The sequence below is a fragment of the Leptosomus discolor genome, chromosome Z, assembly GCF_034619465.1.
Source record: "Leptosomus discolor isolate bLepDis1 chromosome Z, bLepDis1.hap2, whole genome shotgun sequence".
Lineage (NCBI taxonomy): Eukaryota > Metazoa > Chordata > Aves > Leptosomiformes > Leptosomidae > Leptosomus > Leptosomus discolor.
The window spans coordinates 90,889,656-90,917,194 of record NC_141419.1 but is presented as its reverse complement, the minus strand read 5'-3'; the positions used below and the strand labels follow the sequence as shown (position 1 = coordinate 90,917,194).

The window sequence follows — 27,539 nt, the reverse complement described above, 5'->3', positions numbered from 1 at the left end:
ATGGTAGCTGGGCCAGAACAGCTCTGTGTCCCGCCACATCACCCCACTCCTGGGGAAGCAGCACTGACACCAAAAGTTCAGCTACCAAAAACGTCCTAAAAACAAGTGTAGGTACTTTCAACTCTAGAAAGAAAGTATAGCCGTAAAAAAAAAAAAAAAAAGTGCTTATGGAGTCCCCAAAACTGAGGCAGTCCAAACAATCTCTTGGTTTAGCTACTGAGCTCTCTCTGGAAAGGTTGCCCTACTTCTGCAGATGCCTCTCCTAGGGAGGAGACCTCATCTGCTCGTCACCATCACTTGTACCGTCACACGAGGCAGAGGGGCAGGACATGGGCAGCGCTTGCTCAGTGCCCCGTGTTGCAAAGGGGATGGGTACCATTTTATATGTACACATCCTACCTGATGAGGTGTTGATCCCAAGAGACCATCTGTTGCCCTGCCTTCCATTACAGTTGCTCCTGATGATGTTTGGGTTTTTTTTTTTCCCGGAGTCCTTAGGTCCTTAGTCCTCAGTGGTTGTTATTTGGCCACAGCAAGATGCTGGCCTCAGAACCCAGACCAGTGGTCTTTGATGGTTTGAATTAAACCTTGGGGCAGATCTGTAATTCTAAAGCTATGTACAGCTTTCTGGCATTTGTTTCACTGCTGTAACAGTACCTCACTATGATGGGTTTTGGGTAGAAGACTGCACAAATTAACTCCGTATGACACTGTAAAGAGGTAGGGGCAGAGGCGTTATGGAGACCAGGAACTCCTTTACAGAGCTGTGGGGCATAGCACTAAGCAAGAGAGACAGAAAGCTTCCTTAAAAAATAAATTTATCAAATTCTTCCTGATATTTATGTTTTTCTGGCTGAAGGGTCAAAGATCTTATTATAGTGGAAGCCAATTGTGTCTAATACATCCTTCGTTGTGACGCTAGGCAGGCATCCATAATGCAGACTTCCCTTTGCTGGCCCTCAACTGCTGTTAACCCTTAACCTGAAGAAGATCAGATTAGTAACAGGAGTGTAGGAAACTTTTAAACAAAGTGCTTTTTGGGCCTTTCCAAAACACCAAACATATGCTAAGAACACTAATATTTGTGGATTGTGCGTTTCCTTCTGACAATTTATACACTCAATTAAGATGTCAAGCTTCCCTGCTTCCATGAGCTGACCTGTAAGTGATGAACAATCATTCACATTTCTTTTGAAGGCACTCGTTTTAGAGGTCAGATTCTCAGAGACCTCAGGTAGAGAAGAGTATACTCCCCATCCCTTGAGAAGTATGACTGGGGACCATCAAAATTCCAGGAAAAATTATCTTGAAAGGTTTGATGGGCTTTGTGGTCAGAAAATAACTTATCGTCATGAAGCTGTGAGCAGGCAGTCGGAGACATGTCTGCACTCAGATGACTCTAGTGAATCTTAAAGTGGGATTATAAACCTGTCTGTCTGAACCAGGGTAAACCCTTATGCAGGTGCTCTTCTGTTTGTATAAGCCCAGCTACTTAAATTGTTCCGAATGGGTTGAAACTAAACTGAATGACACCACTTTGTAGTGAGTGTGTTCAAGCAGGAATTTATATCATTTAAATCTGCTTAATTAAATGGTGCAAACTTGTGTGTAGGCAAGATCTAAAATATGTGAAAAACATTATGGAAAAACTGTGACTATTACAGTACTTAAAGTTAGATGATTGCTGACATACTGCATTGTATGGGAACTCTTGACTGTGGATTTCAAAAAAAAATAAAGTAAGTCAGAAATCAGGCTTTTACCTCCATAATCCCAGAAAGAAACCAGAACTTTGGGGCTATAGTTCAGAAATAAATGTTACTGTCACTTTTAGACGTTAATATGATAAGCCACAGAAATGCATCCTCAGTAGGGAGTACACCTGAGTGGCTAGTTAGAATATACGGCATGATAACAAATTTTGCAGTGAAGGACATGTATATTTTTAAGCAGAGTTGCAGCCCTTATGCGTGTTTAAACATTTTTTCTTATATGCTTGGTTATTTGTTTTAGAACTGAAGAAGCCAAGGGCCAAAATAAATTAGCTTTAGCATCTGTGAATGCGAAGTCTTTGAAATTTGGTGCCTCCTTTTGTTCCATGGTTAAAAGTGGATTTCAGCAGTCTTTAGGGAGACTTGTTTGTAGTTACATATAATGCAAAAACAGTTGATGAGTTGGATTGAGAACTAACAACACTTCGTTTTCAGCAGCATCCTTCACGTAAGATAGAAGAAATCGGTTAACTTAGAAACTTTAGGGGAAAATTAAATAAATTATACTGCAGTCCTTTGAAATGTAGTTTGAGTGGAAACTTGCGATCCATGGAAAGCCACGGAGATTCATATTGCTGGACTCAAGTCGTTTGAAATGTTGGCAGGGTCTGGTAGTGTTTGTGAGTCACTTATAAAGCATATTTATTTATTTTTCAAAGTTTGCTTTAATATTTTTAAGTAAAAAACCAACCAGAACTCTTCATACAGTTACTGTTCCAGTAAGTGTTTGCGTGGATTTTGAATGACATACATGTCAAGGTTTGGTTTTCTTTGGTGTGGTGTAAGACGAGTTCTTTTGCACATAAGGTCTTAGTTACAGCTGAGTATATTATCTGTTTGGATATTGCCAGGTCTAACAGCAGTGGTGTGTACCGTGGCATTCACAACCTCTCTTTGGTGCTCCCAAAGAGACTTAGCTAATGTGGTAACCAATACCATATTTATATGTTACTCTCAAGGCTATTTGAAAAGGGGATGTGCTCTCCACCTCTCCCCAGTTGTCTTCTGAATGCGAAAATTACACAGTATCACATTTTTGAAATTATTTTTTTAGCATTAGGAGGAAGGGGGAGGGATCAAAAAAAAAAAAATCCCATTCCCCAAATGACTCCAGGAAACTTGATTTTTCAGATGTGAATGCTCCTGAGAACCCAAACAAGTTAGGTTTGCTTTTACACAGCACCTGTCAGTCAATTTTGGAATTAAAACCAGCTTTTTAACTTTAGTTTACTTCAGTGGTTATAAATTCTTCCATGGGGCTGGAGAAAAATAAACAGTAAATTTTGGCATTGTTGACTAGAACGAGGAAAAAAAAAAAACAAAAAAAAAAACCAACAGCTATTTTATTTTGCTTGTCTGCCTGGCACAGAGTTAAAAACATATTAATGCTTTTCTGACACCTCCCTGTTGAAGAGTAATATAAACATCATTGCAGCATCAGCATAGGAAAATATGCATTAGCAGACTCTCGAATCTCTGATCTTTGAACTGTTTCTCATGTAGTATCAGTTTCTTGCTGTAAAGGAGCCAAAACCCCTTTGAACAGAAAATAATGGTCATGCTTTCAACTTAGAGAGAGCACTGTGTAAAGCTTTTCTTCACAGATGAAGCATAAAGGGAGAACTTCAACTTTGTTTTGTTCCTAGTCACTGAAACATCCAACGCGACATCCTAAGGCTTCAGAGATCCATGGGAAAAAATCCTGCTCCCACTGGAGAGTTTTGCTCTTGGCTTCAAGAGCCTTAAGGTTTTGAAGCTGTATCTTCACAGTTACGAGATGCTACCAGGCACGATGTGAGCAGGACACTGGGCAGGTGCCTAGGGCTTTGCATGTCCCGTGGTGGGGAGCAGGCGGCTCCTACTGACTGGTGCTAGTTAGGAGGGAAGAGGGACTTCACTTTTCTCTGTCCTCTCACTCATTTCCCTGGCTGCTGTTCTGTAGGAGTCACATTGATTGAGCAGTAGCTCAGGAAGTTGAGATGTGTCCTGGGTCTCTCTCCTGTGTTGCTTTAATGCAGTGGGGGTTTTTGCGTTGCATTGTTGTAGGTGTAAAGGGGACCAGCCCCATCGCCCAGATCTGCAGCAGTTCCAAGGGCTACCAAATAAAGCTGTCCCTGCCTTTGCAAGGCAGTCCTGCCAGCGGTGGTCAGCAGTCTGATGATGATCTCATGGCATGAAATCTTCGTGTTTCTTTCTATGCTGAGTGCAAACAGAGCAGCAAAAACGAGTCCATGAGCTTCTGAGCTTCAACCAGCTTGGTTGAAGTAGATTGAGAGAAGCAGCTGAAGGAGCAGAAGAGATGGAGGCAGAGCCCTGCTAACTGGTGAACAGTGAGCTTAAAGGAGCTGGGAGCAAGTCTTGGTTACCCCCACCAAATCCATTCAGCTTTTGCGAGCTCCTGGGTCGAAATGGATCATAAAATGCGAACTATTTAATGAGCAATTTGTGTTGTACAGGTTATAATTGACATAAGACACTGATGGCTAAATCCCTTCAGTGTGCTTTGACTGCTCATCATAGAAGTAGTGTGTGAACACTGATATTACAGTGCCAGTTTTCACTTGTTACAGCCAGTCTGTGATATATCATACTCTGCAGACTTACCCTCCATTTTCATGCCGCAGCCTGAAGAAAGCAGACTACCTGTTTTCCTGCTGTAGCGTTTCTTGCTCCCTCTGCAATGGTGTGCGTGGAGTCATCGCAGTATTTGTTAAAAGCATAGCAATAGCCCAAAAATTATCAAGGATACTTTCAAAGGCAGCAATACAGTGAATATCAAAATGCTCTGAAAGAAGAACTGATCCTTTTCGTGTCCCTACAGGGTGTTCTCATTGCTTCCCTCATTTGGAGTCTAAAATTTTTGTTAAGTAACATGGGTAAAATCACAGAATGAGCAGTGGGAATGGGGCTCCTGGAGTTTGTTTGCTCTAAGCTTAGACCTTGGTGTGTCTGGAGCCGTGCTCTGGTATTCCTCGAAGGCCACGTACCTTGTTTGCAAACCTGGATAGATGGTTAACGTAGACAACTGTCTTTTTTGGTACTATTAGCTTGTGTTTGTCACAGTCTTGAGCAGAAAGCACCAAAGATCATAGCAAAGCAATGAGAAGTGGTGGTGTGACAAAGGGCAGACTGAGTCAAGTGAGCAGCATTTTCCTTGGAAGCAAGAAAGAATTTATCCCAGGCTTTCCAGAGAGCTGGGAGATGCAATAAAACTGAATTTAGACACTTTGGTTGAGAACAAGCATGGTATTTCTTTAGCTTCCCCAGCTTCCTTTTTCAGATACTTTGTTTTTCGGTGAAATGATGTTCTGATTCCCAGTAAACTCTAGAACCAACAGTACTTTCTCCCTGTCACTGTGACATCTGGTTGTGCTGGGGTAGCTAATCAATTGCAGACGTTGTTGCTATTATAAGCCTGCAAGCCACTTGAAAAGTTACCCAGTATTTTGGTAATGAAGGGCCTGAAGTTATTATTTGAGCTATTTTTTTTTCCTTTTATCTTCCCTTCAGGGGTCATCAGACTGGTAATATTTTTTTTTTTTTTACAAGCTCAAACGTTAAGACTTTTAAAAGTTTAAATCCCTGTGTGTCAAGCTACTTGAATTTCCTGTAAAAATGTTTGAGTTGTGAATCAATTTGTAGTAATATGAAAGCGAACAAACATTCAGGTTACCTCTGTGTGAGAAGACGGCATTTAAACAGATTAGAAACTCACAGCTGAGCTCCTGTTGAGAAACTCGCAGCTGAGCTTGCGTTGAGGCACATTTGTCATTTGACAGTTAGGTTCGATATTTACCTTTAACATTCAGTAAGACTATCAGTCACCTTTATGAGTATAACTTTCAAAAAATCCATTTATAGTTTTTATATATATATATATATATATATAAAAATACATATAAACTGATGATAGTTTAAAACTGAGACTGTTCAGCTCTCCACGTGATACAACCTATAGTTCCTGTTGAAAACGCATCCTTCACAGTCTCACTTAATGCCAACATCTATCCAATAATGAATGATTTATCCTTCTGTATTTGGCTTTTTGCTGTTGGAAGGGCGGGAGGGGGATATTCTAGACTCCAGCATACCGAGTCACTCCTAGCACTTGGCTTTAAAACACGTAAACAACGCAGACCGTTACGAGTTACATCCCAGCGCCAGTTTTACCCAGCCAACTGTTTTCAGCCCGGTTGCTTAAATTCTAGCAGAAGACGTGGAGCTGGAGCTGGTTTGTTTTTCCAGGGGATCCCGCACGTTGATGAAGCGCTATCGCGTTGCGCCGCAGCTCCGGCTCGAAATGGAGTCTGGCAGCGCCGGCGTTCGGACGGTGCCGTTTGGCTGGGCGGCGATAAGCAAAGAGACAGTCTGGCTCCTTCCAGGAGCCTCTCGGTCATGTCTGAGCTCTCGACAGTTCCCAAAGCCTCTGGCTGACTTTCCCCTGTGGACCGTTCATTTATCAGGAAATGAAATTGGTTACAGGATTTCGCACGTTGCCAAACCTCACTGACGAAATCGGGTTCGTTCCTGGTTGCAGAAGTAGGAAAAATGCGTTAACTCTTTGTGCTTGGTACTTGTTTTTATTGCTTTTGCTGGAAAAAAAAAGCCAGGTTCCTTCTAACTTTTAAAGGTATCTGGAAATTGCTGACACACTTTCACCCTGTATGAATGTACTACTAATGCAGAGAACTTGGTAATTCAGCCTGTTACATTTGTTCCTTTGCGTCACGGTTGCCACTGTCTTTATAAATATTATTTTAGAACAATTGAACTATTTTAGAACAGTTGAATTATTTTAATATGAGATGTGCCTACTGAATTCAGTGTGTTCTTGCTTGGAATATATCGTCTAAATTAGAAGAGGGAAAATTAAGGTTTATTAAAAATACAAACAGTGTTTTTTACAAGGAGGTTTTAGAGCACGTTATATAATTTATAGAAGCTTAACCAGAATTTAATAGAAGTATATCTTTAGTTATGCAGATAGGATGACACAAAAGCCCCAAGTGCCAACAGGGTGCAGTTGTTCCTGTATTGCTGTGTTTACATGTAGTTAGAAACCCAGTTGTCTTGCGCCAGTGCAGCCACTGTTTTTTTTTTTTTTTTAGATGCTATTTGGATGTCATTATCTTCCATTATAGATCAAGTTTTCAGCAAACTTCAAAAAACAAATGCAGTTTTAAAAATCCCAATGCGTGTTTTTCTGAGACTTGCCAAACTTCGGGCTGCTCTGAAGTCTGCAGGGCAGCGCTGGCTGGCAATCGCTTCTACATGGGCAAACTCTCAGTGGGGCAAATGGCAGTGAGAAATAAGTGACATTTTATTTTTATTAACTTATTTACATTGATAAGTACTCCTAGTGATTTTGCATTTATCCAGTGGTCAACATCAGTCTCATAAAACCCCGTAATTTTTGTCCCCGAGCGGCTGAGCTGACTGCCGTCGTTCTCCTCTTGCAATACTGCGTTTGTGTGCTTGAGAGGGGACGGAGAAATGAGCATTAGCAAGTTGTCTGCTGATGGGTGTAGATGGCTCTTGCTGTATCACTTGAATCATTTCAGTTTGTGCAAGGGTGCGTTGCAGTGGGAGCATTTCTGTTGTAACATATCGATATGTTTTAAGGCAATCAATAGTTCTAACCTCTTGTGTATGAAATTAATAAGCCCAGAGGTAAAGCACAGTGCACATAGGGTAATTATTACGGCTGGAAATGGTTGCTGCATTAATTGAGAGGAGTAGCAAGTAATACAGCCTTGCTTAATTTCATTGCTTCTTATATGAAGATATTGTAAACAGAACTTTTGTACTCTGTTATTCAGAGCTGTTTCTCTTTTTTTATTAAGAATGGATCACTGTGAAAATATTTAGAGCAGCTCCCTTAGCTCCTGTAGCTTTGTCCAATTTTGGATCCTTTGTCCGTAAACAACAAGTTGCTGAAAACAGCTTGTCTGCAGCCTATGAAAGCGACAGGACAAGGGGCAACGGGCACAAACTGGAACACAGGCAGTTCTGCTTGAACATGAGGGAAAACTTCTTTACTCTGAGGGCGGCAGAGCCCTGGCACAGGCTGCCCAGGGAGGCTGTGGAGTCTCCTTCCCTGGAGATACTCAAAACCCGCCTGGACACGTTCTTGTGTGACCTGCTCTGGGTGACCCTGCTTTGCCAGGGGGTTGGACTAGATCATCTCCAGAGGCCCCTTCCAGCCCCCGCCGTCCCGTGGTTCTGTGAAAGCGCCATGTAAGTCTCATCTACCGCTCGCTGAGCCTCAGTAGGTGTCGCAGGATCAGCGTGTGGCTGATGCCAGCGAGGGGCGCCGTTCACAGCCCCCTCGCATCCTGCAAGGCTAAGCCGTTGCAGAAGAAGATAAGTAGGTGACTTGGCCTCATTGCTGACATAATGAGACTCATAAAAATTAGTTCCTTTCAAAGCTGTGTCTGCAGCTGAAGTTAACTTTAAACTATGACAAATTTAGCATTCCTTGCTTTTTAAAAAAAAATGTGGTTTAGTAGAATAAATATGATTTTCCTTAAAAAAACCCAAACATTTTAAAATAGCATACCTTATATGCTACTGAGAATCTCAGAACGTTGGTCCTTTCCATTCTGAACCAGGGAAGCCAGAGGATTGCGAAGGGCTGTGCACACTTGGAGATCCCTCATGTCTGTCAGTGAGAGGTTGTTGATGGTCAAGAGCACAGAGGCACTGACACTCAAATCCACACTTGCTTTGTATGTTGAAAAATCAGTGAACCTGTCATGGTCCCAAAAAGACCATTACTATCATCAGGGGAAGCTCCAGTTTAATCCAGTTTCTTTCTTCAACCCTTGCATAGGATTTTTGGGTTTTTTTACTGGCTACAAGGTAGATGGTTGGCTGAAAGTAGACTAATTTTGAGTAATAGATAATCATAACAATTGAATTGTGTAAATGCAAATATAACATAGGAAAACCTTACATGTAGGGTTTTCGGAAGGACTGGCGGAGGCTTTCATTGGCTTCAGGGTTATGGTGGCCATTATCTTCTTTTTAAATCCAGTATTTTACATGTGTTGATTGTCTCCTTTACATCCTTACTTGTAGTTTGATCACAGTTCTCTAGGAAAGATGCATCCTGTTCGTACCCAGGGCTTTGTTTATCTTACTGGAATCCAGAGAAGCAAATTTCATCCTGAGATGAAGGAATGCAGCCATTGCTGGGTATTGCACAACAAGACAAGGTAGCTTGGGAGGGTGGTGCCTTGAGTGAGTGACTTGAGTAACAGTGATTCTGCAGTTCAGGAATGAGGTACGTTGGCCAAGATGAAGATAAAGGGTGGGCTAGCACAGGACACTCCTATTCCCAAGCTGTTGCCTACATGGAGACTAATATTTATGTGGAGGCTTAATGTCTGCCCCCTCCACCCCTGAAAACTCTTCCAGTTACCTTCTGGAAGCTGCATTTTGGATTCAGTCTCTTCATTCCAGAGTAATTGCTTTCTTCACAAAGCTGAACAATTATACTGGAATGAAATCACCTTATTCCGAAGTTACCATAGCTGCTTCTGAACATCTAGTCAATAATATTGGTATGCAGTATGCAGGTCAGCCTTCCACAGAAGTCTGGACAGAGTTTTGGTTATCCAAAGCCAGTTTTCAGAATAAACTGAAATGCTGAGATGACGAGGTCCTCTTACCCAGCCAGGAGAAATGTAATTCATAATAATAACATATGTAGAAAATATAGTAATAGTACGTTAATACAATAATATATATTGTTAGTGATTCTGAGACTATTTCTTCAAAGCAAGAAAAATGTAAAAGGGAAAATAAACCCTTCTAGGAGCAGGGTGATCCGCAGTGCAGGAGTTTTGCTGTTCCCCGGTGTGGTTTGCCATCACCTGGGTTTAGTCCCTTCACTGCAGCCCCGTACCCAGCTGAGCTGATTAATAACTCAACCTTGCCTGTGGCAGCTTGTGGATGGTAATTAACTGCTTCCCATTAAGACAGCAGATGAGAATTCATGCAGTTACATGCAGAGGCTTCAGAAGATGGAATAGTGTCCTATAACAACAGTTGTTAAAGGGTGGGTTTTTTTTTTTCTTTCTGACCCAGGATTAGGCCATCAGGAAACTGTTGGTGCTGTAAAGTTAAGAATTCCTTTAAACCTGAGCAGGAGCAGAGCTGGGATCTGGGCAGAAGAGAAGTGGAGGGTTGGTTATCAGGATTTTTCAAATGCATCGTGTGGCCAGGTAATAATCACAGAGTCAGAGAATCACGGGATGGTGGGGATTATTTATTCATGTTCGTGATTAAAGTTCGTAACAGAGGGAAAAAAATGGAGTGGAAGAGCTGTTTGATGAGTAGCCTGGGAAAGAGCAGCACTGACAGGAGCATAGAACTGGCTGTTCAGCATTTGCTAAGGGTTTAGTAAGCATCCTTCTGCCCCCGGTGACAAAAACTAGGAAGGGAGTATGAAGGGAAGTAGAACAAATGATGATGAAAAAGCAGCAGTGGTACTCTCGTGGAGGCTGGTTACCTCTTAACCAACAGTTAACATTTGCCTTTTTTCCTGAAATACAGCAACAAATACGAAATTGGTGTTGTATGAAATATCCAGGTATCTCAATATGCATCTTCAGAAATGAGTATGTAATTCTTTGTGCATCCTGTAGGGAGCAGAAAAATATTTCTGTAATGGACGCAAGGGAAGTCCATTGCAATGGTGATCCTTGAATCAGAAGAGTCTGGTTGTGCTCTGCTGGTGACACAGTCAGCATGAGGGGGGCCCTTCAGCGTCTTCATTTCATGTCGGGTGAAAGATGCCCCAACCAGTTCCTACCTAGAGGGAGGCTATTTTGCAGCAGGAACGATCGCTGTTTGGAATATTGTTTGGAGAAGAAAAAAAAAGTGGTAAGTGGTGGCATTTTCCTACTGTCACCCAGGATGAGGGATGTTTTCCTTCCTGCTGCTCTCCAGATGGCAAAGCATCCTTGTGCTAGGCATTGCCGGTGTTGATAAATGCGGGGCCTGATGTTAGGTGCTCTGCAAACTATATGGAGGGGAAGGGTCAGGAGATGACACACAAAGTCACTAAAAGGAGTGTGGGTTGCCAAAAGAAATCAATCAGATATTTCTTTATGCACAGCTGAAGAAGTCTGGTCTTGGCCTTTCATTGCACCGTGAAGTACTCGAGACTGGATGTGAGTGTAGCAACAGAATCTGCTTTTTCCGTGTAAGCTCTTGAGAACTGCATTGCCCGTCAGTGTATCTACTTTGATTTAGCTGTGCAATTTAAAAATCATGAAATATACCCTAAATTTAATTTCTCAGTGGCACATAGAAAGGTAAGAGTCGTTCTCTTACTTCACAGGAAGGAAGGGCACGTGTAGAGACTCTGAGCAGAGGAATTTAAACTTTACACAGATTCTGACATGAAACAGTCTGTGTGTCTGGTTGTTTGTCATCAGCTGCATTAAATTGGTTGGTTTCAGTGGTTTACAGAAGCTACTACAAGAAAGACATAGAAAATATAAAGGCAGAAAGAAAGCCTGGAGAAATGGGAGGATGGAAAAGCAGTTTGAGGCTTTCCAAGTCGCTCCCCATAGTAACAGGTCTCTGACACTGGTAAACAGCGTTTTGCGTGCGTACGTTTCTCAGAGCTGCTTCCATTCTGCTAGCCGCTCGCCTGCCGTGTACTTTGAAGTCTGTTCACCTTCCAGGACAGTCCCATCTTCTGAAAGAGAGCACAGAGGAGCTTCCCTGCCCAAAGCTGCAGAGCTGTGCTGGCTTCGCAGCAGCTTGGCAGGAGCCCAGCGCTCATGAGCAGCCCATGACTCCCCGTCCAGTACATCTTACGGGAGGGCTCCAAGCCAGAGCCCGTCCCCTGTTAACTTAGGAGCTATACATTTGCTCAAGCTAAATAACATTTCCCAAGTTTCCCTCCTCCATAGCCTAGAAAGCCACCCTATACTTTTTTTATTACGTTTTTTGCTGTGACTAAATCTGCTTCGCATGTGTTGTGCAGCCTTCCCTTACTTAGTTGCATATGTTGTGAGCCTAATGAAAAGTCCAGTGCCAAATGCACTGCATGTGCATGACGTGTTGTTTCCAAATACCTTGCAACTTTGGTCAAAGCAAAGTAAAATTACGCTGAAATGCTCTGACTTTTTTTTTTTTTTTTTTTTCCTCCTCAGTTGAGAGCTATTTCCAACCCATGTGTTCATTTTCTACTGCAAACCTTCAGTATAGGCAGGGTAGCTGAAAACAGAAAAAAAGTTGCATTTAAAATGAATCTATTACTTTCTTTGATTTAAAAAACCCATGTTTTTTTTCATTCCATTTTTTAAAAAAAGGATTAACCTCTTTTAAAAAAAAAAGAAATATAAAATAATGTGGCAGAGACCAACAATTTTATGCCAGAAGGTGCAAGATTTGGCGAGTTATGAAGAACTGAATACAAGACAGAGGGAGAAAAAAAAATTCCTGTAACTCAATTCCAATTATACCGGTCCAATTGCTCTTCTGCTTTTAAGGTTTAGCTGTCTTTTCTGAATTAGTCTTTTAAATTAAGTTTCCATAACATGTGGCAGATTGAGAAAAACAGTCCTCAGAAGATTTCTGCCCCGGTTGACAGATGAACTAGATAATGGAGTATAATCTCTTCCATTTCCATGATTTGACACATTTTCGCTTCTGTGTGTATATTTAAATCAAGGAATCAAAATAAATTTGAGTACAGAATATAAATCCCAGACAAAGTTACAGCTTTCATTGCAGTGTTGGGTTGAATGTAAACAGCATGAGTGTTATAGATATCTTTTAATTAAATGCATAAATCAGAGACATGTCTTGAATGTGTACAGCAACTACACCAAGAAGTGAGAATGAGGAAGAAATGTACTTTGTCAGCTGATGGCTGCCTCAACTGCATTCCCATACGGAGTTTAATTTTGTCACAACCTTTGGTACAAGTTGCAATGCTTCGCTTCAGTTGATTTACAGGCTGTTTGTTCCTGCTTAGGATGATTAGTGATGTAGATGGCTTTTTCCTGGCCAAGCAGGGGATTTCTCACGTATATCAGCATTGCTGCTGAGGACTCTGCTGTTAGGATTTAGAGGGCAGCTGGTTTAGGTCACCATGCCTTTCCTGTAGCTGTATTTGTTATGTAGTATCAGAGGATTGCATTGAATCTTGAATCCATGTGGGTGGATTTAGGCTGGGTTTTGTGGTTCTAAGGTTGAAACGTTCAACCCGCTGTCTGTGGAGCTTGTGTGATTTTTCTTGACCACGTTCTTATGTTGACTCCTTACCCTGTCAGACCCTACTATACTCTCTCTACCCAGCTTTTCTTCTTGCACTTAATGACCATAGTAGCACTCCAGGTAGGTGCTAACTCTTTCCAGCCACCATACACTCTTATAGCAAGGGAGGTGATGAAAGATGGGGAGTCCTGCAAGATGTACCTTGCATTTACTCCTTGCATGCCAGCTAGGTAATTTATACTCGTTCTTTGTCACCAAAGATGTTTAAACTATGGGGAGAGCAATCAACCTGTGGCTCGTGAGCTGGGTTTTGCTTGAGGACAGCCAGTATAGCGGTGAGGTGAGAATTTCCCAGCTTGATAATGCTGCTGCTGCAGCAGCATCCAGAAGATCCAGGAGGAAGTTTTCCCTTCCTTTGCCACAGCACGTTAGGTATCAGAAACCTCAGCAAGGATTGTTTTTCACAGATAGGAAGCCAGAGACTTATATCAGGTAGCTCACTGAGGGAAGGTCTGCTCGATGGTATGAGCAATTGGCAGCTCCGAAATAGAGCAGGAAATTTTATATCTGTGGAGTAGGGCGGGAGAAGAGCACAGCCCTTAAACTTAGGTGTTGTCCTTAATCTGAGACCCGTGAGATTCAAGTGTTGCCTGTAGCTCTGAGCTCGGAGTCAGGCAGCAAAACTTTATTTGAATTCCTCGTGCTAATCTGTCCCATCAGGTTTTGCCAAGCTCTGTCCTCCTGTGCTAAGACCAGCAAAGACTGATTTTTGTGACCAGGGTGAGCAATCTTGACTGAATGCATGGGGAGAAAGGGGGCAGATAAGACAGATAGCAAAGGGACATAATAGCAATTTATGAATAAATCACTTAATAAATAAATAAAATTAATAAAATAAATAAAATAAATTTACATTTTTATATTTAAATAAATAAAATTCCCCAGCCTGAGGTGGGGTGTTCTCTAGAACTGTTTGATTCATGTCCTAAAGACAGTCTTCAGCAGAATCGGGGGTCAGTGAAGGCAAACGATTCTATAAATACTGTATCTAAAGCATAGTAAAACAGAAAACAAGTAATTTTCACTCATTATTCAAAGAGCAGCTCACTTGAGGCCCTTTTTCAGATTCAGGGGATTATTACATTAGAAAAAAAAAGCAGTTTTGCTGTAGGAAAGTGCTGCTGTTTAAACTGGTGGCTTCAGGAGGACCCCAAGCATACAGATCACTTTCTGGATGTAGTCAGCTCTGACTCCCCATACATAGCCAGTCACGGAGATGCAGTTGCCCAGCTTCAAGACTCATAAAGACATCCTCCATCTTGAAGGAATCCTTGTCCTGCTTATTAGTAGCTATCCCTTTCTCCCTCCTACACGCTGCTTGCCTCTATCGCTGATAAAGGCATGTTTCCAGTAGCTAATTTGAATGTGCTATCACACCCTTCGTGTCCTTTATGAATATAATAAAGTATAGAATAGAATGAACATGCTAAAAAGCCATTTAAGAAAAGGCACCCTGGTTATCCATTGAGGTCAGCTTAAACACAACCCCCCCCCCCGGCTTGGGTCTGTCTTCACAGGACTCTCAGCATTAGGGAAAAAAAAATAAAAGGAGCTGTGAAGTCCACCTCCACAAAATAAAGACCGTAAACGTCCACATTTGGCACCGATTCCTTGGCTTGTGGTCCCAGCAGAGATAAGGCTGTAGTCTGGCACCGCGTGCTATGGCTGGAGAGGTTTTACTGTCATTTCATGTTTTGCTCCTCAAGACAAATAAATTGGATTTCCTGCATGTAGCAGGGCAGCACTGCTCATCTCACGGCACGATTTGTCTGTTTGCTGAGGCTTGAAATACTTAAGAAGGGAGTATGTCCTTTGGGGTGTACATTTTCCAGTTCGGGGAGATTAGGGAGCCAAAGGTCTGCAGGCTCAATAGGGGTGTTAGTCAGCATGTCCTGAACCTCAGGCAGATAAGGGTCCACTTCCTAGGCTGCCCTGATCTGAGAGTTAACAGTTGGTGACAGCGAGTCTGTCTCTGTTCTTAAGTCATTGTTATCATTTTTTTGTAATATTTACAGGCCTGGCGCTCTCAGATTAAAAAGCACAGAATCAAAAGGAGGTCTTCCTCCACGGGCGCTGGGAGGGGAGGGCGGGGGGGAGGATGTTTGGGCTTGGCGTGCCTCCCCGCCGCCGTGCTGGGTGGGAGGGACCGGAGGAGGATGTCTGTTTGGGCTTCGTCTTTGTGGCTGCTTGTTATGTAAAAGTCAAACCTCGTAAAAGGAGCCGCGAGGAGCCCTCCGCGCGAGGAAACGGGCCGTAAATGTCACCCTCCGCGAGGCAAATGGAAGGTGTTAAAAGTCAGCAGGGTGAGGGGTCTCGTTTGGCTGGTTGATGCACAAAGCCAAAGTCTAGGCGGTGTTTCGGACCCCTGTACAGTGATAACGGAGAGGAGCTTGGTCCCAGTGGCCCAAAGGAATGTTCTTCTTGGCTTGCCGTGATGTTTTGGATGCTGCTGCAGCATTGCACCAATCTCCAGTGAAAGCATGTCTGGGACCTCGTCACTGGAAAAAAACGCAAGCTGAATCATTCTGCTCCTCTCCTGCTACCTTTTGTGTTGGGGGAATATGTTCTGCGCAACTAAATGAGAACACAAACAGCTGTGACATTGTAGTAGCTCTGAATTTTGGTTGAAAGAAGCAGGTGGGTGGAAACAGCGTTTTGACCTGTGGATCCTCTGCCTCTGTGCTTCATCTGGATAATCCTAAGACTGTATTAGAGCGACAGAGAGGGCCCATGTAGGGAGTTTCCAAAAGGAAGAATCTTTTACCTATTAAATTAGTGTGGTTTATGCTGTCAGCATGCTTCAGTCCCTTCCTTCCCATCTCAGAGCCTGAAGAGCAAGGAGATGAAAATCAGTGCTAGAGACTTCGCAGGTGCTCACCAACTCCACCAGCAGGCACAAGGTGGGACTGGGTCTGGAGAGACGGATGGTGAAACTTCCAGCTCCTTTCCCAGGGTGGGGGAGTTAAAATCTAACCCTGGGCACAACAATTGCTATGAAAAAGTGAGAAAACGGTTACATTTACGTATTTCTGGTTCAGAATTTGTACATTTGTCCAGAAGGGGTCCCTGAGGCGAGTCTCTCTTGCAGCAAGGCAGAGTGCTGGCTCCGGTGCCAGACCAAAACACAAAAACATGGGTCATGTTCTTGAAGTTTTATGGTTTCCTTCATTGCCATGCTTGTAGTGAACACCCTGTGCTCGTTTTGCATTGCTGATTGCACGGCACACACCTTGGCAAGGGTTTTGTTTGCACAACTGCTGGGTTTTCGGTGGGGCTGGGAGAGGTTGGGCAGCAGTGAGAGGTTTTCCTGGGGATTGTTTTAGAACGATGGGAAGGTGCGTTAGCCTAGGTGGAGCAATCACCAGGGATGTTACCTGGAGCACAAAGCGTTTCCACGATAAACAGCATTCCTCGTGTTTTAGACTAGTCTGCTATCAAAATCGAAACAGCTGCTGTGACTTAAGCAGTAGCACTCGCTGCTAGAAATTTAAAATACATAGTTGGCTCTAAGATTTATGTAGAGTAGATTCGCCATGTCTTTGAGCTGCACATATTAGTATATATTCACTATTCAGCAGGGTTATTTTCTCCAGACCTTCCATTGTTCATGTGCTTCATAGGCCCTTTTAAAACTTCTCAGGTGACTCTTTCTTTATTGTTTAAGTTTAATAAACTATGTCACTTAGACTAAAAGTGTGCAACTTTTCAGAAAATAGTTATCAGGTAGTTGTCTCTGATGTGACAACTGGAATATTGATTGGCATTTATAGTATTTTTATTTTTTAAAGAAAAGGTTGATGAAGGGAGCACAGATCTGTAATTTTTATCCAGAAGTTGGAGGAGACTTTGTGGCCCAGATACATGAGTTAATTGTGAGGCTTCTCTTGTCATCTACAATATTGCCTTTTTCACCCTTGCTTTACCTTCCTTCGAGTTCCTCTGCCTTGTTGCAAATAATCAAATTGTACGGGAGGAATTCTATTGATCCTTGGCAAGTCCTGAACCATAAAAAAGCCTTTTTTTGTAATATATAAGGCCGTTGCATTGAGTTTCCCTGCTGACCAGGTGATACTGGGGCTCTGAAGGTACCATGTACTTTCTCTGGATGGACCAAGCACCTCAGCTTCTTGCAGATCTGCTTGTTGACTGTGCATAACTGACCTTACCCTGCCTCCAATTTCTTGCTAAACTTAATATGTCTGTCTTTGGCAAAGTGCTCCAAACGGTGCACATACGGATTTAGGACAACTTAATTTTTTTGCCCAACTTGAGACCTTCAGAGAGTTGATTTTTTTCCCCCCTCTTGATTTATACAATATACAAAAGTGAGAAGATTGCCAACTGAGTTATTAAAGCCAATTTCTTTGTTTAAAGTTTACATATTGCGTCCTTGAAAAGTGGCAGATTTTCAACTATCTCATTCATAAAATCCTGGAAGGAAGAAATTCAGCCTTGAATCTACTTTGTTTGGTCAGAGAATGGTATTTTGGGGTTTGGGAGGTCTTTATAAGGTTGCAGGGTTTAATTCTGAGACCTTGAAATCATGGATGTCCGAGCACTTCTTTGAGGGTACTACTAAAGCATCATTGGCTTAATTGTGAGCTGTAGCAGAGCAAAGCGTCCAAAATCTACGCCTGATCTTGTAACCTTTTCTTAGCAACTCTACAAATCTTCTGTATAAAATTGGCAGTGAATGAGTGATTTCTAGAGGCGTTCCAGTTTTAAGAAAAACGTTTGCTGCAAACGTGCTGGTTTTCACTGCTGTGTGAAGCTTTGCACGCTGGTCTAGAGAAGGATGGGTTGCAAGCTGAAACACAGGAAGCCAGGGCTTACACTCATTTACATCTTCCTTAACACTGGCAAAAATAGGGTCTGCTGTTATGAAATGCGCATTTTCTGCAAATCCTGTGGTAGGAAGGCTTGTATTTCATACTGATAGAAGTTTTCTGAGTTGATAGGTTTGTCCCCATTTGTGCAGCAGTGCCCTTTAATGCTACTGAGAAGTGAGTCCAGGGATTATTCTGGTTTTCAGGTTTTAATTCCCTAAGTTCAGAAGCACACAAAGGATTTTACTTATTTATCTGAGTAGTCGGTGTGTGTACGTAACAGGATTGTGAACGCTTGAGTGAGGTCAGGCCCTAGAACCGTTTTTGAGTTGGGCCAGTAGTTTTCATCATTCCGTGTGTTTGGATTTTTTTTCTTGCTTAGTTTTATTTCAGTTTTGAAAGCATTCTCATTTTTACCTGTCGTCATTTTCAGGTTGTCCATTGTCTGCTCAGATCCCATGCCTATGTTCTTTCTCCAAAAAGGCCTCTGTATTTTCAAAGAGTTACTGTTGGTTTGGGTGAAACCCCGAAGTGGATGAAAGTTCTGGGGTTTTGTCGGTGGCACCTCATCTACACATCATGCCTTCATACTCAAGCTTAAAGTATTATTACACATGTCAGCCTCTAGCCCTTTTTTTCTTGTTACCTGGCGAAGTTGACCTATATTGTATTTTCTGCAGTGTTGCAAACGTCCCTGTCGTGTTCCCGTCGCAGTTCCCTGTCTCTCTCTCTGGTCTGGCAGCAAGTCACAGCGCTGGCTCCTAGATGTTGAACTGTCATCTTGGAAGTGTTCTGAAAAGATGTGTGTCCATCTAGACAGCATGATATACAGAGCAATCCTGACATGGCAAGCAAATTGTAACTACAACTGTCAATCCTTGAATTATGACTATATACATGTAATACATACAGTGTTATGTAGATGTTAACAGTGCATCATATGGGAGTCCTGCTTTAGTCTTCCATCATCTTCTTCAACTTTTCTTCCAAAATTTCCCCGGATAGATACAGTATCCCCGAAGCTGAGCAGGGTTCCCCTGGTTTTCTCCAACTAACCGCTTCAGGGATTTTCTCTGGATCAGTGGTGGCACGTTTTTACCCAGGTTTGCTGAAGAAGCTGCTGACCAGTGGTCCAATTTATTTACTGTCCTGTCTAGAAGCAGCCCAGAGTCAGACACTTCTGAAGTGGACCCAGGACAGCCTGAAGTGGGTACCAGGCCTTTTCCTAAGCTCAAATTTACACTTTTATACAGTGCTTTTGGAATTTGTACAGGTTAATGACTCGGTATGAAGACAAAAATAGTTTCTGTGGCACGATGTGGAGCTATTGACATTTATCAGCAGAATTTCCTAGCTGTAAGGAAAAGAAGCAAATGTGTATGTATGGGCATCCCTGCCTCTCTAGAAAGACATTAAAGCTGTCGGTGTTTGCCAACCTATCCTAGAAATAAATGCAATCTTTTTCTTTCTAGCAAAGCTTCCCACGCTGGCAGGCTTACTGCAAATATTTCACTTCTTTAAATCATTGGGTCTTTACTAATAAACATTTAGGCACAGCTGTTTGGTTGATTTTTCCAGAACTGACCAGGCTTCTCAGTACTCTGTTAAAAAAACCAAAAAAACAAACAAACAACAACAAAAAAACCCCAACAAAACCCCAAAACTATAATTGCTGAACTCTCACTGGAGGCACATCTGCTTCTCTGGTGGTAGTTCAGCATCTTACAGTGCAAACTCACCGTTTGCTCCCTGAACATTTATTTTCCTGCATCTGTAGCTGTGCAAACCTTTGCTCTGGGTGATCTGAAAACAGCAATCGCATACCAATGATCCTAACTTGCTAAAACAACTGACTCTCTATAGATAAACTTCCACGCCCTTCTGGACTGGGATGATTGTGTCTCATTTGACGAGTATGCGTTACTTATTGAATTTTACTCCCTGGGAAAAATGTTGGTTTTTTCACTCCGGCTCATGTGATTGCTTAAACTGGGGATGTTTAGCCCATGAATAGATTGTTTTGAACCTTGAGTTTTCTGATTCTTTTTCAAAACCTCCTGACACACTCCACGCCGTTGTTTTCTTCTCTGTCTTTAAATTTGCACCTGTTCCTTACACAGGTCTTTGAACAAGATGTGCAGCTCGTGCTTAGTCTAGCAGATTTCCTGTTTGCTTCCTTCATCTCCCCACCATCATCTTCTGCTGGGCTGTCTGTGCTTCAAGCCTGAGAAGGAGACAAAGATGATATCGGGCAGGTGTGGTGTACCCCATACAGATATTTCACCAAAGCCACATAGACTTTCTGTCCCCAGTCAAAGAGAAGCGCTGTAAATGCAAAGAGAACCAGAGAAAGATGAAGTGGCATTATCTCCCCAGAAGACTTAAATAATTGCAAAAAATTCAATATATCAGTATCTTAGATAAAGTACTCAGAGGTTTTCTTCCGTAAATCGTGCTGTGTCAAAGCAGGTGAGACTGTGGAGTTGTTTTCAAGATTATTAGCCATTAATTTGACTCAGACTGGGATTTGGGGGACTAGATTTCACAGTGGATTTTGCAGACCAATGTAAATACTCTTCCCCAGCCCAGGCTCCTTACAGGTTGGTATGTTTGGTGCAAGGCATGTTGTAGGGCTAAACCTTGCTGGGGTAAATACTCGTTAGGACACCTATAATGAAGACTGGGTATGGTGCTGAATCTGGGCCCTTTTTGTGTTTTTCTTTTTTCTCTGCCAGTTTATATTTATTGCTAATAAGGTCCAACCCTGCAGATGCTCCCCAGGCAATACTACTATATTTAGCTGAAGCAATATGAAACACATCATTTGCCAGCATGCCATTAGGTTACCAAACAAGACTCATGGTAAGCTTTTCAGATGCACACACATCCCGTTTTCAGAAAGACTTTGAAGCTTCAGCTTGATGGAAAGTTAATGTGAATTTGACTCTCAAATGCGTTCAGGCTCCTTTCGAAATGGTACTTCTCTGCTAAACCAGCCACGTGCTTTTGAAAATAAAGGCTCTCATTGGATTGCAGTTTCAGAAACCAATGTTTCTAACCGAGGACTCGAGGAAAAGGGGATTCTGCTGTTTTATGTTAATCCAATTCTTTGATTTCTTTCTTTCCCACAGCGGCTGCCCCATTTCTTTGATGAGGGCTGCTTTTCATCCAGTCAGGCATCTAGATCAGCGAAGAAGCAAAGACGTAGCTTCGCTCCATCGCTCTTAAAGCAGCTCCATCTGCCCTTGCTTATGTTATCTGAGTGGACATCATCCACTGACATGACACTGCAGCCTAACAGCAGCTCTGATGGTTCATTTGTGAAGGGAAGGGGATTTTTTTTTTATTTAATGTACGTCTCAAGTCTTGCAGCTCAAATGCCACGGAGGTGCCTGGAGCCGTGCCAGGTGCAGTTGGCTGGCCGTGATGCTATCTTCCTAATCGTTAACTGCAAAAAAAACCCCAACCCCGATGTTGTTGAACTTTTGCGGCAGGGGAGTTAGTGCAGTTCAGTTCTGCATCTGTTCATCGGACTTCCTGTGGTTTTTCATCGAATCCTATGATTGACAGTGCAGACAGTCTGCACTGTTCTTGGTCTGTCTAGTTTGTACCCTTGTCCCAACCACTAAATCTGACTTCTGCTTTGTCTGGCAGAACAAAACAAGATAGGGTGCTGTGGTAGGTTGATTCACCAGAGCTGATATGTGGTGTCTGTACTTGAGTTGTGCAGTTCAAATCCTGCTGTTACCTCCAGCTCTCAAGTTTTCAAGTACTGTCTCAGACTGGTTTGTTTTTAACTAGCTGGTGTTGTCTCTCTGGTCATGACTGGAGAGAAAGGCAAGTACTGGCTCTGCTGGACCCATTTGTGTCAGGGCAATGAATTCAAAAACTTAAATAGTGAAGCAAACGGGTGATGAAGTATTTGTACATCTTTTGACGTCATCCAGCTGAACTAATAGGGCTCTAAAGGGAAAAAAGGGATGATTTTTCCTGTGCCAAGACTTTTCCTCTGTTATTAAGGCTGCCATTTACGATGCCTTAGAGTGGTCCCTCTTTTCAGAAAGCTCTAAAAATCAGGTTCGTTTGGGTGTCACCAGCCGGGGAGCAAACGTCTTTCCAGGATTAAGTTGGACACAGCAGCAGCAAGGCAGAAGAAAATGCTTTTCCACATTGCTGCTTTGACGTGACACTTCGGGGAATTTTGTTAACTGTGATAAAACTCTCACCAGTCCTGACTGGGGTCTTTTCTGGGAGTGCCCTGAGACTCCTGTGACCTGGTGGTTTTACAGCTCTCCTGAAACGTTCATTTGGTGTCATCTTCTGTCTGTCTGCAGCACTTGGCGAAGGCTCCTGATCACTCGTTTGGAAGCAGAGCATGCAGGAGATAAACGGCACAGAGATGACTTTAAGCATTCCTTGAATTACCATCTCTCGAAAGTCTAAAAGCTTTATGGCGTCGGTCAAGCTTTTTATGTGGTGGTTAACCCATGGCCTTATAAATTGTTTTAAAGTCAGTCTGGTAAGGCAGGAACATTTCGAAGTTACTTAAATTTGGTGATTTTGGATGTTAACAAATGTTGTTTTCAGTAACCACCCTAGTAGTGAACCGGTATGGCTAGTTTTTTTGTCTTAACAGTGGTAAATCTTGCCAGACAGAGTCTGGTTCAGAAGTCCTCTCCATGCTGGGCTTCTAGGATTCCTCATTTTTAATGAAGGAGCAAACATGGCCACCACACAGCCATGAATCGTTGCAGTCATCTGAAGAAGCTGGGTTTGAATTACTGACCTGAAAGTCAAATTCTCCGTATCTCGTTAGCAGTGCATTGGGCTATCCTGGCTCCACTGTTCAGAGGATCCATCAGAAAAAAAATCATTTCTGCCATGACTTACCTTCTTTTTATAAAGATATATTTGAAATTGTGGGTATGTAATGGCCACATGTGTTATATCTCCCCTTAAAAATCCCACTAGACTTGTCTATGTTTCCAGGATAAACCTACAGACTGTTCCAGGCGTATGTTGAGTGTGAGAGAGTCCAGGCTGATTGCAGTGAGTTATAGTCTTTAATCTGAGATTGATTATTAAATTGCTACAGTATGATCGCAACACATGGCAACATTGATCAGTCTGAAGAAAGGCTTAATAATAAAATCAATGGATGACTGTTATTGCCTGAAAATATGAATGCTATCTGATTTATTTTATGCTGTCCTTCCAGCTGAGAGATAATGGGATAGTAAGAGCCTGGGCATCTCAGATGTAGCTATTGGAATTCCTAATACAATTCTTCCTACTGTTTTAAAGCTAAAGTTGTTTCTTAAGCTGCATAGGAGTCCAGAATGGTCCCAGACTGCTGCCCTGAGTGTTTGCAAAACCAGTAGCTGTAATCTGTGACCCTGAAGGTAAAAAAAAAAAAAAAAAAAAAAAAAAAGTTATCTGTGTTTAACTCAATTCAAATTAGCATCTTTAATCACTTTTTTTCCCCTTCCCTCCCAGAAGGACTACTACAGGCTGTAGCACTGGCGTGCAGCCACCTTTGGGGTGAAGAATGACAGCTGTGTAAGGGCTTTTCTCTGCTAGGAAATGTTGCAGTGGTTTAATCATGAGGTTTAACCATTCATTCTGCTGATGCAGTGCTGAACTGAACATGTTCCTGTCTACAGTGACCACAAGTCAGGAAGCATTTAGGAGGGAAGTGGGGAAGATTACACTGAGGATAAGCAGAGCAGAATATCAGGTTTAAAAAAAAAAAAAAAAAAAAATCTACATGAGGGCTTGATTGGAGTGAGGCTTAACCTACCGAAAAAATCGTGATATCCTGAGAGGGAGGGATGGAGTGACAGAGGGGGAAAGCAGGCGCAGCTTGAGGACTTGCAGCCAAGGTGGGAAGGGAGAGAGGATGTCAATGAAAAAGGACGATCTCACAAGGCTGATGAGAAAAAAAAACCAAACAACAACAACAACAACAACAAAACCACAAAAAAAAACAAAAACGAAAACTTGAGCAAGTACAAAAGAGAAAGATATGCTAAAGAGAGACCATAAAGATGCAGTGGAAGGGAGCTGGGGATGGGAGTAGGCTAGGAGACAGGAAATTAGAGATGGGGGTGTGTATGGGTGTGAGATACCTGAGAGTGAGGAAACCAAATGGTGTGGAAAATTAAACAAGTGGGTCAAAACAGACTTGGGGAGAGAGGTTGTAGAGAGGTGGTAGAAAATGGTTTGGGGGCACAAAAGGCTATGGGAGAGCTGCTCTACCACAAACTGCATGTCTGACGCAGGAAATGAAACTTGCTGATGTACCTTTGAGGTTCTGTGCTTTGAACTCAACAGGAGTGAGATGCAGAAGTGCCTTTCACTACCTTATCTTTAGCTGCCTTAGTTCCTTAAACAGAGATAGTAGTGCTGGAAACAGTGCTGTCCTCCTCCCCTCCCTGGTCGCTGTAGGGATGAGCTCCCCACACGTTCTGAAGTCGTCGAGTACAATAACAACAGCCACACCGACAGCCAAAATGGTTCCTCCCAGGCTAAATATTGGCATCCAGCTAAGCAGAAGTGAAGGACCTGTCTCCAACACAAGCCAGATCACGGCAGCTCCAGAACACTGGAGCATACTGGAAGGTGACACTGATGCCCTCATCAATGTAGGAGATGGCACGTTGTCCCTTGAAGCTGTGGTTGAGTGAAGCCAAAAAAGCTGTCCATGGAGACAGGTAGGAGGTGGCCCATTGTCACCTGTGGTTGAACAAAGCTGTCCATGGAGAGATCTTCCTTCTAAAGCATAATGCAGGTGGCACCTTTGTGGCTTGGTGTAATTGTACGCTCAGTATCTGCACCAAACTGCTCTAGTAACAGCAGCAACTCAAGGAAGGAGGAGAATAGTTTCCATTCTGTCTCGAGGAATACAAATCACCTGGGTGGGTACAAGTTAAATAAATACCCCTGAAAGCCAAGGGGCCAAGAAGTGCCCCCTCAAAGGAGACTGTTTCAGCCAGAAGGGTCTTGTACCCTAATGTGAGGAAACAGGACACTGTGAGCTCAAGGAAGATGATAGGGTGTCCCTCCATTATTAATGGGCAAAGAGGCTTCTTAGCCCTTGCTGTGCTTGTTCTGATCATGTCACACTGTGGAGTTTATTCTTAGTCTTAGCCACAGCCTTATAAATAATAAAATGGGTCATGTTTTATCTTACCCCAGTGATCATTGTAATGTGGCTCTTATCTGAGGCTCTTGCCAAGCGCTTGACACAGGCAGCGTTTAGAAGTAGATGAAGTGGTTGAAGAGCACAGGACACAAAAGTAGGCTCAGCTCTTCCCCAAAACACATGCTTCCTGAGAGTGAACGCGGTGGGTTTGCAGTGTACGTGCTGTTTTGGGAGGGCAGAAATGAGAAAATGGGAAAATTGAAGATGCAGCACGTCTATCCAGTGAGGATGGGCTAGGCTAGCGCATGTGATGTGTTAACTCTGGAAGTGGTTTGCTTGAAGTTGGTACTGAAAAACAGGGCTTTTGTGGAAACAATATTGTCTACCCTGCAATTTCCAGGAGGAAGAGGTATCTGCATGGATGGGCAGTGAGTTCTGTGTGCACGGGTCTTGTGGTTACAGCCTCAGGGGCTGAAGTGGGATCGATGCGTGACGCGTTGCAGTTGAGGGGCTTGCAGGGTTTTGCACTCTTGTTGCCACAGCGACACCACTAGTGTGCTCCTCAGCTACGGGAAAGCCAAGGCACAGAGGTAGTGACCTGCCCAAAAGTACAGAAGAACCTGCAGCAAAACTGGAATTGGCCTCCTGGACCCCAGGAGCCCACCCACAGAGCCTAGACACCTTTCCTGGAGGAAGAGTATTTATCTCCTGGAAACTTCTACGTAGGTAAAGTCTTTGAGAATTAGATGGAGAAAGTCAGTTTGCCATAACACTGGGTTCCTGAAAATGTATCCCAGACTGTGTTATTTTTACGACCTTTCCAAAAGATTGTCCTGCTGAGGAGCTGGGGACGGTTAATAGCAAATTGCTTTTTAGGGAAAACTGCAGTGAACAGGTCTGCACGTGCGCAAGCAAGAAGGCTTTTGTGGGGCTGCTAAAAATGGGTTTTCCTTAAGACCTTTGTGTTCTGGAAAGGATTCACATGTTTGCTCTTTGGCAACAGGCAAGTTGAGTGTGACCAAAGGTAAAAGGGTTGAATACAATATGCCAATGTAGCATTCAGTTCAAAAAAAGAAATTATAAACGATCTCTTTATCCCACAAATAGTTTCCTTCGGGTCTAATGGTTCAGTTCCTTCCGTTATATTTTTTCACCAGAGCTTTTTTCTTCAGTGTTTACGTGGGCTGCGTGTTTGCAAACAGACGTGCAAACCTTCCCTCAACGGACTTTGGTTTCTTGTTGCAGAAGTTCCCCGAGCTGAAGTTCAAGTACGTGGAGGAGGAGCAGCCTGAGGAGTTCTTCATCCCTTACGTTTGGTCCTTGGTCTACAACTCCGCTGTGGCCCTGTACTGGAACCCGCATGACATCCAGCTCTTCACCATGGACTCTGGCTGATGGAGATGCCCCAGCCAAGCCAACTCAACTCTGTCTTCTTACAGAAAACGAAACTCTGCACTGCGTGTTAATACGTGACCCCTTCCAGCGTGCACCCTCTGACCCCAAAGCTTACGGAGAATGAAGCTTGTCGCTAGTGTACAGTCCAGCGTTGATGTTTTGGAAGCAGATTGCCACCGACACGCTGGCCAGAGGCTGTGGTGTGAGGAGCTGACAGCTTGTAGGCAACCTTGTATTTATAGTCCTGTAACCTAGAGCTTGTTTGAAAATGAGGCCTTACACATGGGGTGTGATGTTACTACCAACCGCAGACCTGATTGTTCTTTTAACTTAGGGGGGTAAATGAGGAAAGAGATGGAGGACTTTGCTTTGGAAGCAGCATTTGTATTTTCGTTTCTTTCAAGCGAGGCAGCTTCGTTGGGTTAAGCTTTCCATGGTCTGTTGGGTTCTGCTGTGGGTTGCTCATTACCTAATCCCGTGCTTTCACTCACAGCCCTTTAATTCAGTGGCACTGTCGAGGCTGCAGTCGTTAAATTGGTGTCTACACTGTCATCCGAGTGAACTAGCAAGCAGCATATTAATCAGATTAGCTCCCAGGCAGATTCAAAACACTTGATTTAGATGTCAAAATGTTTGTGGGAGGATTTTCCATAGCAAGTCTTTTGTTGTTTGACTGGCAAATCCTCTATGGAGGGCTAGAAACACCAGCTTTCAGAGCCAGGTCCCTTACGGACTTGTTTTACTGTGCTTCTTTGCAGAGGTTGTTCCTGGAAATTGAACCATGGGAGGGAGGGGGGGGGAAATCTCCAAAGAAAATAGTTATAAGATTGCAAAATAGACCAATGTCCTGTAAAACTGTGTGTGATGGTGACAGTGTGTCGCGGGGATCCTTGGCAAAGTTCCGTGTTGAAACTCTCTTGTTTGCTATTGAAGGTTTTATGGCAGAAGTATAAATTTAGCTGAATGTGGAATACTTCTCTTTCTTGTTGGTTTGAAGTGTCCTTTCCTGATATACCTGTTTCTGCAGTTGGAAGAACAAAAGAAGTGTCTTGACCTGATTTTGAAAGAGCATTTCGTTTTTCAAAATAAGGATCGTTTCTT

General features: G+C 43.0%; 1 protein-coding gene across 2 annotated transcripts in view; it reads left to right on the top strand.

The window, feature by feature from the left end:
• DYM (dymeclin) overlaps positions 1 to 27,209 on the top strand; it is a 211,232-nt gene extending 184,023 nt beyond the window's left edge. For both annotated transcript variants that reach the window (XM_086480496.1, XM_086480495.1), the window contains one exon: positions 26,289 to 27,209. In XM_086480496.1, coding sequence (XP_086336622.1) covers positions 26,289 to 26,438 — 150 coding nt within the window. In that variant the 3' untranslated portion in view covers positions 26,439 to 27,209. The remainder of the gene's footprint in view (positions 1 to 26,288) is intronic.
• The last annotated feature ends 330 nt before the right edge of the window (positions 27,210 to 27,539 follow it).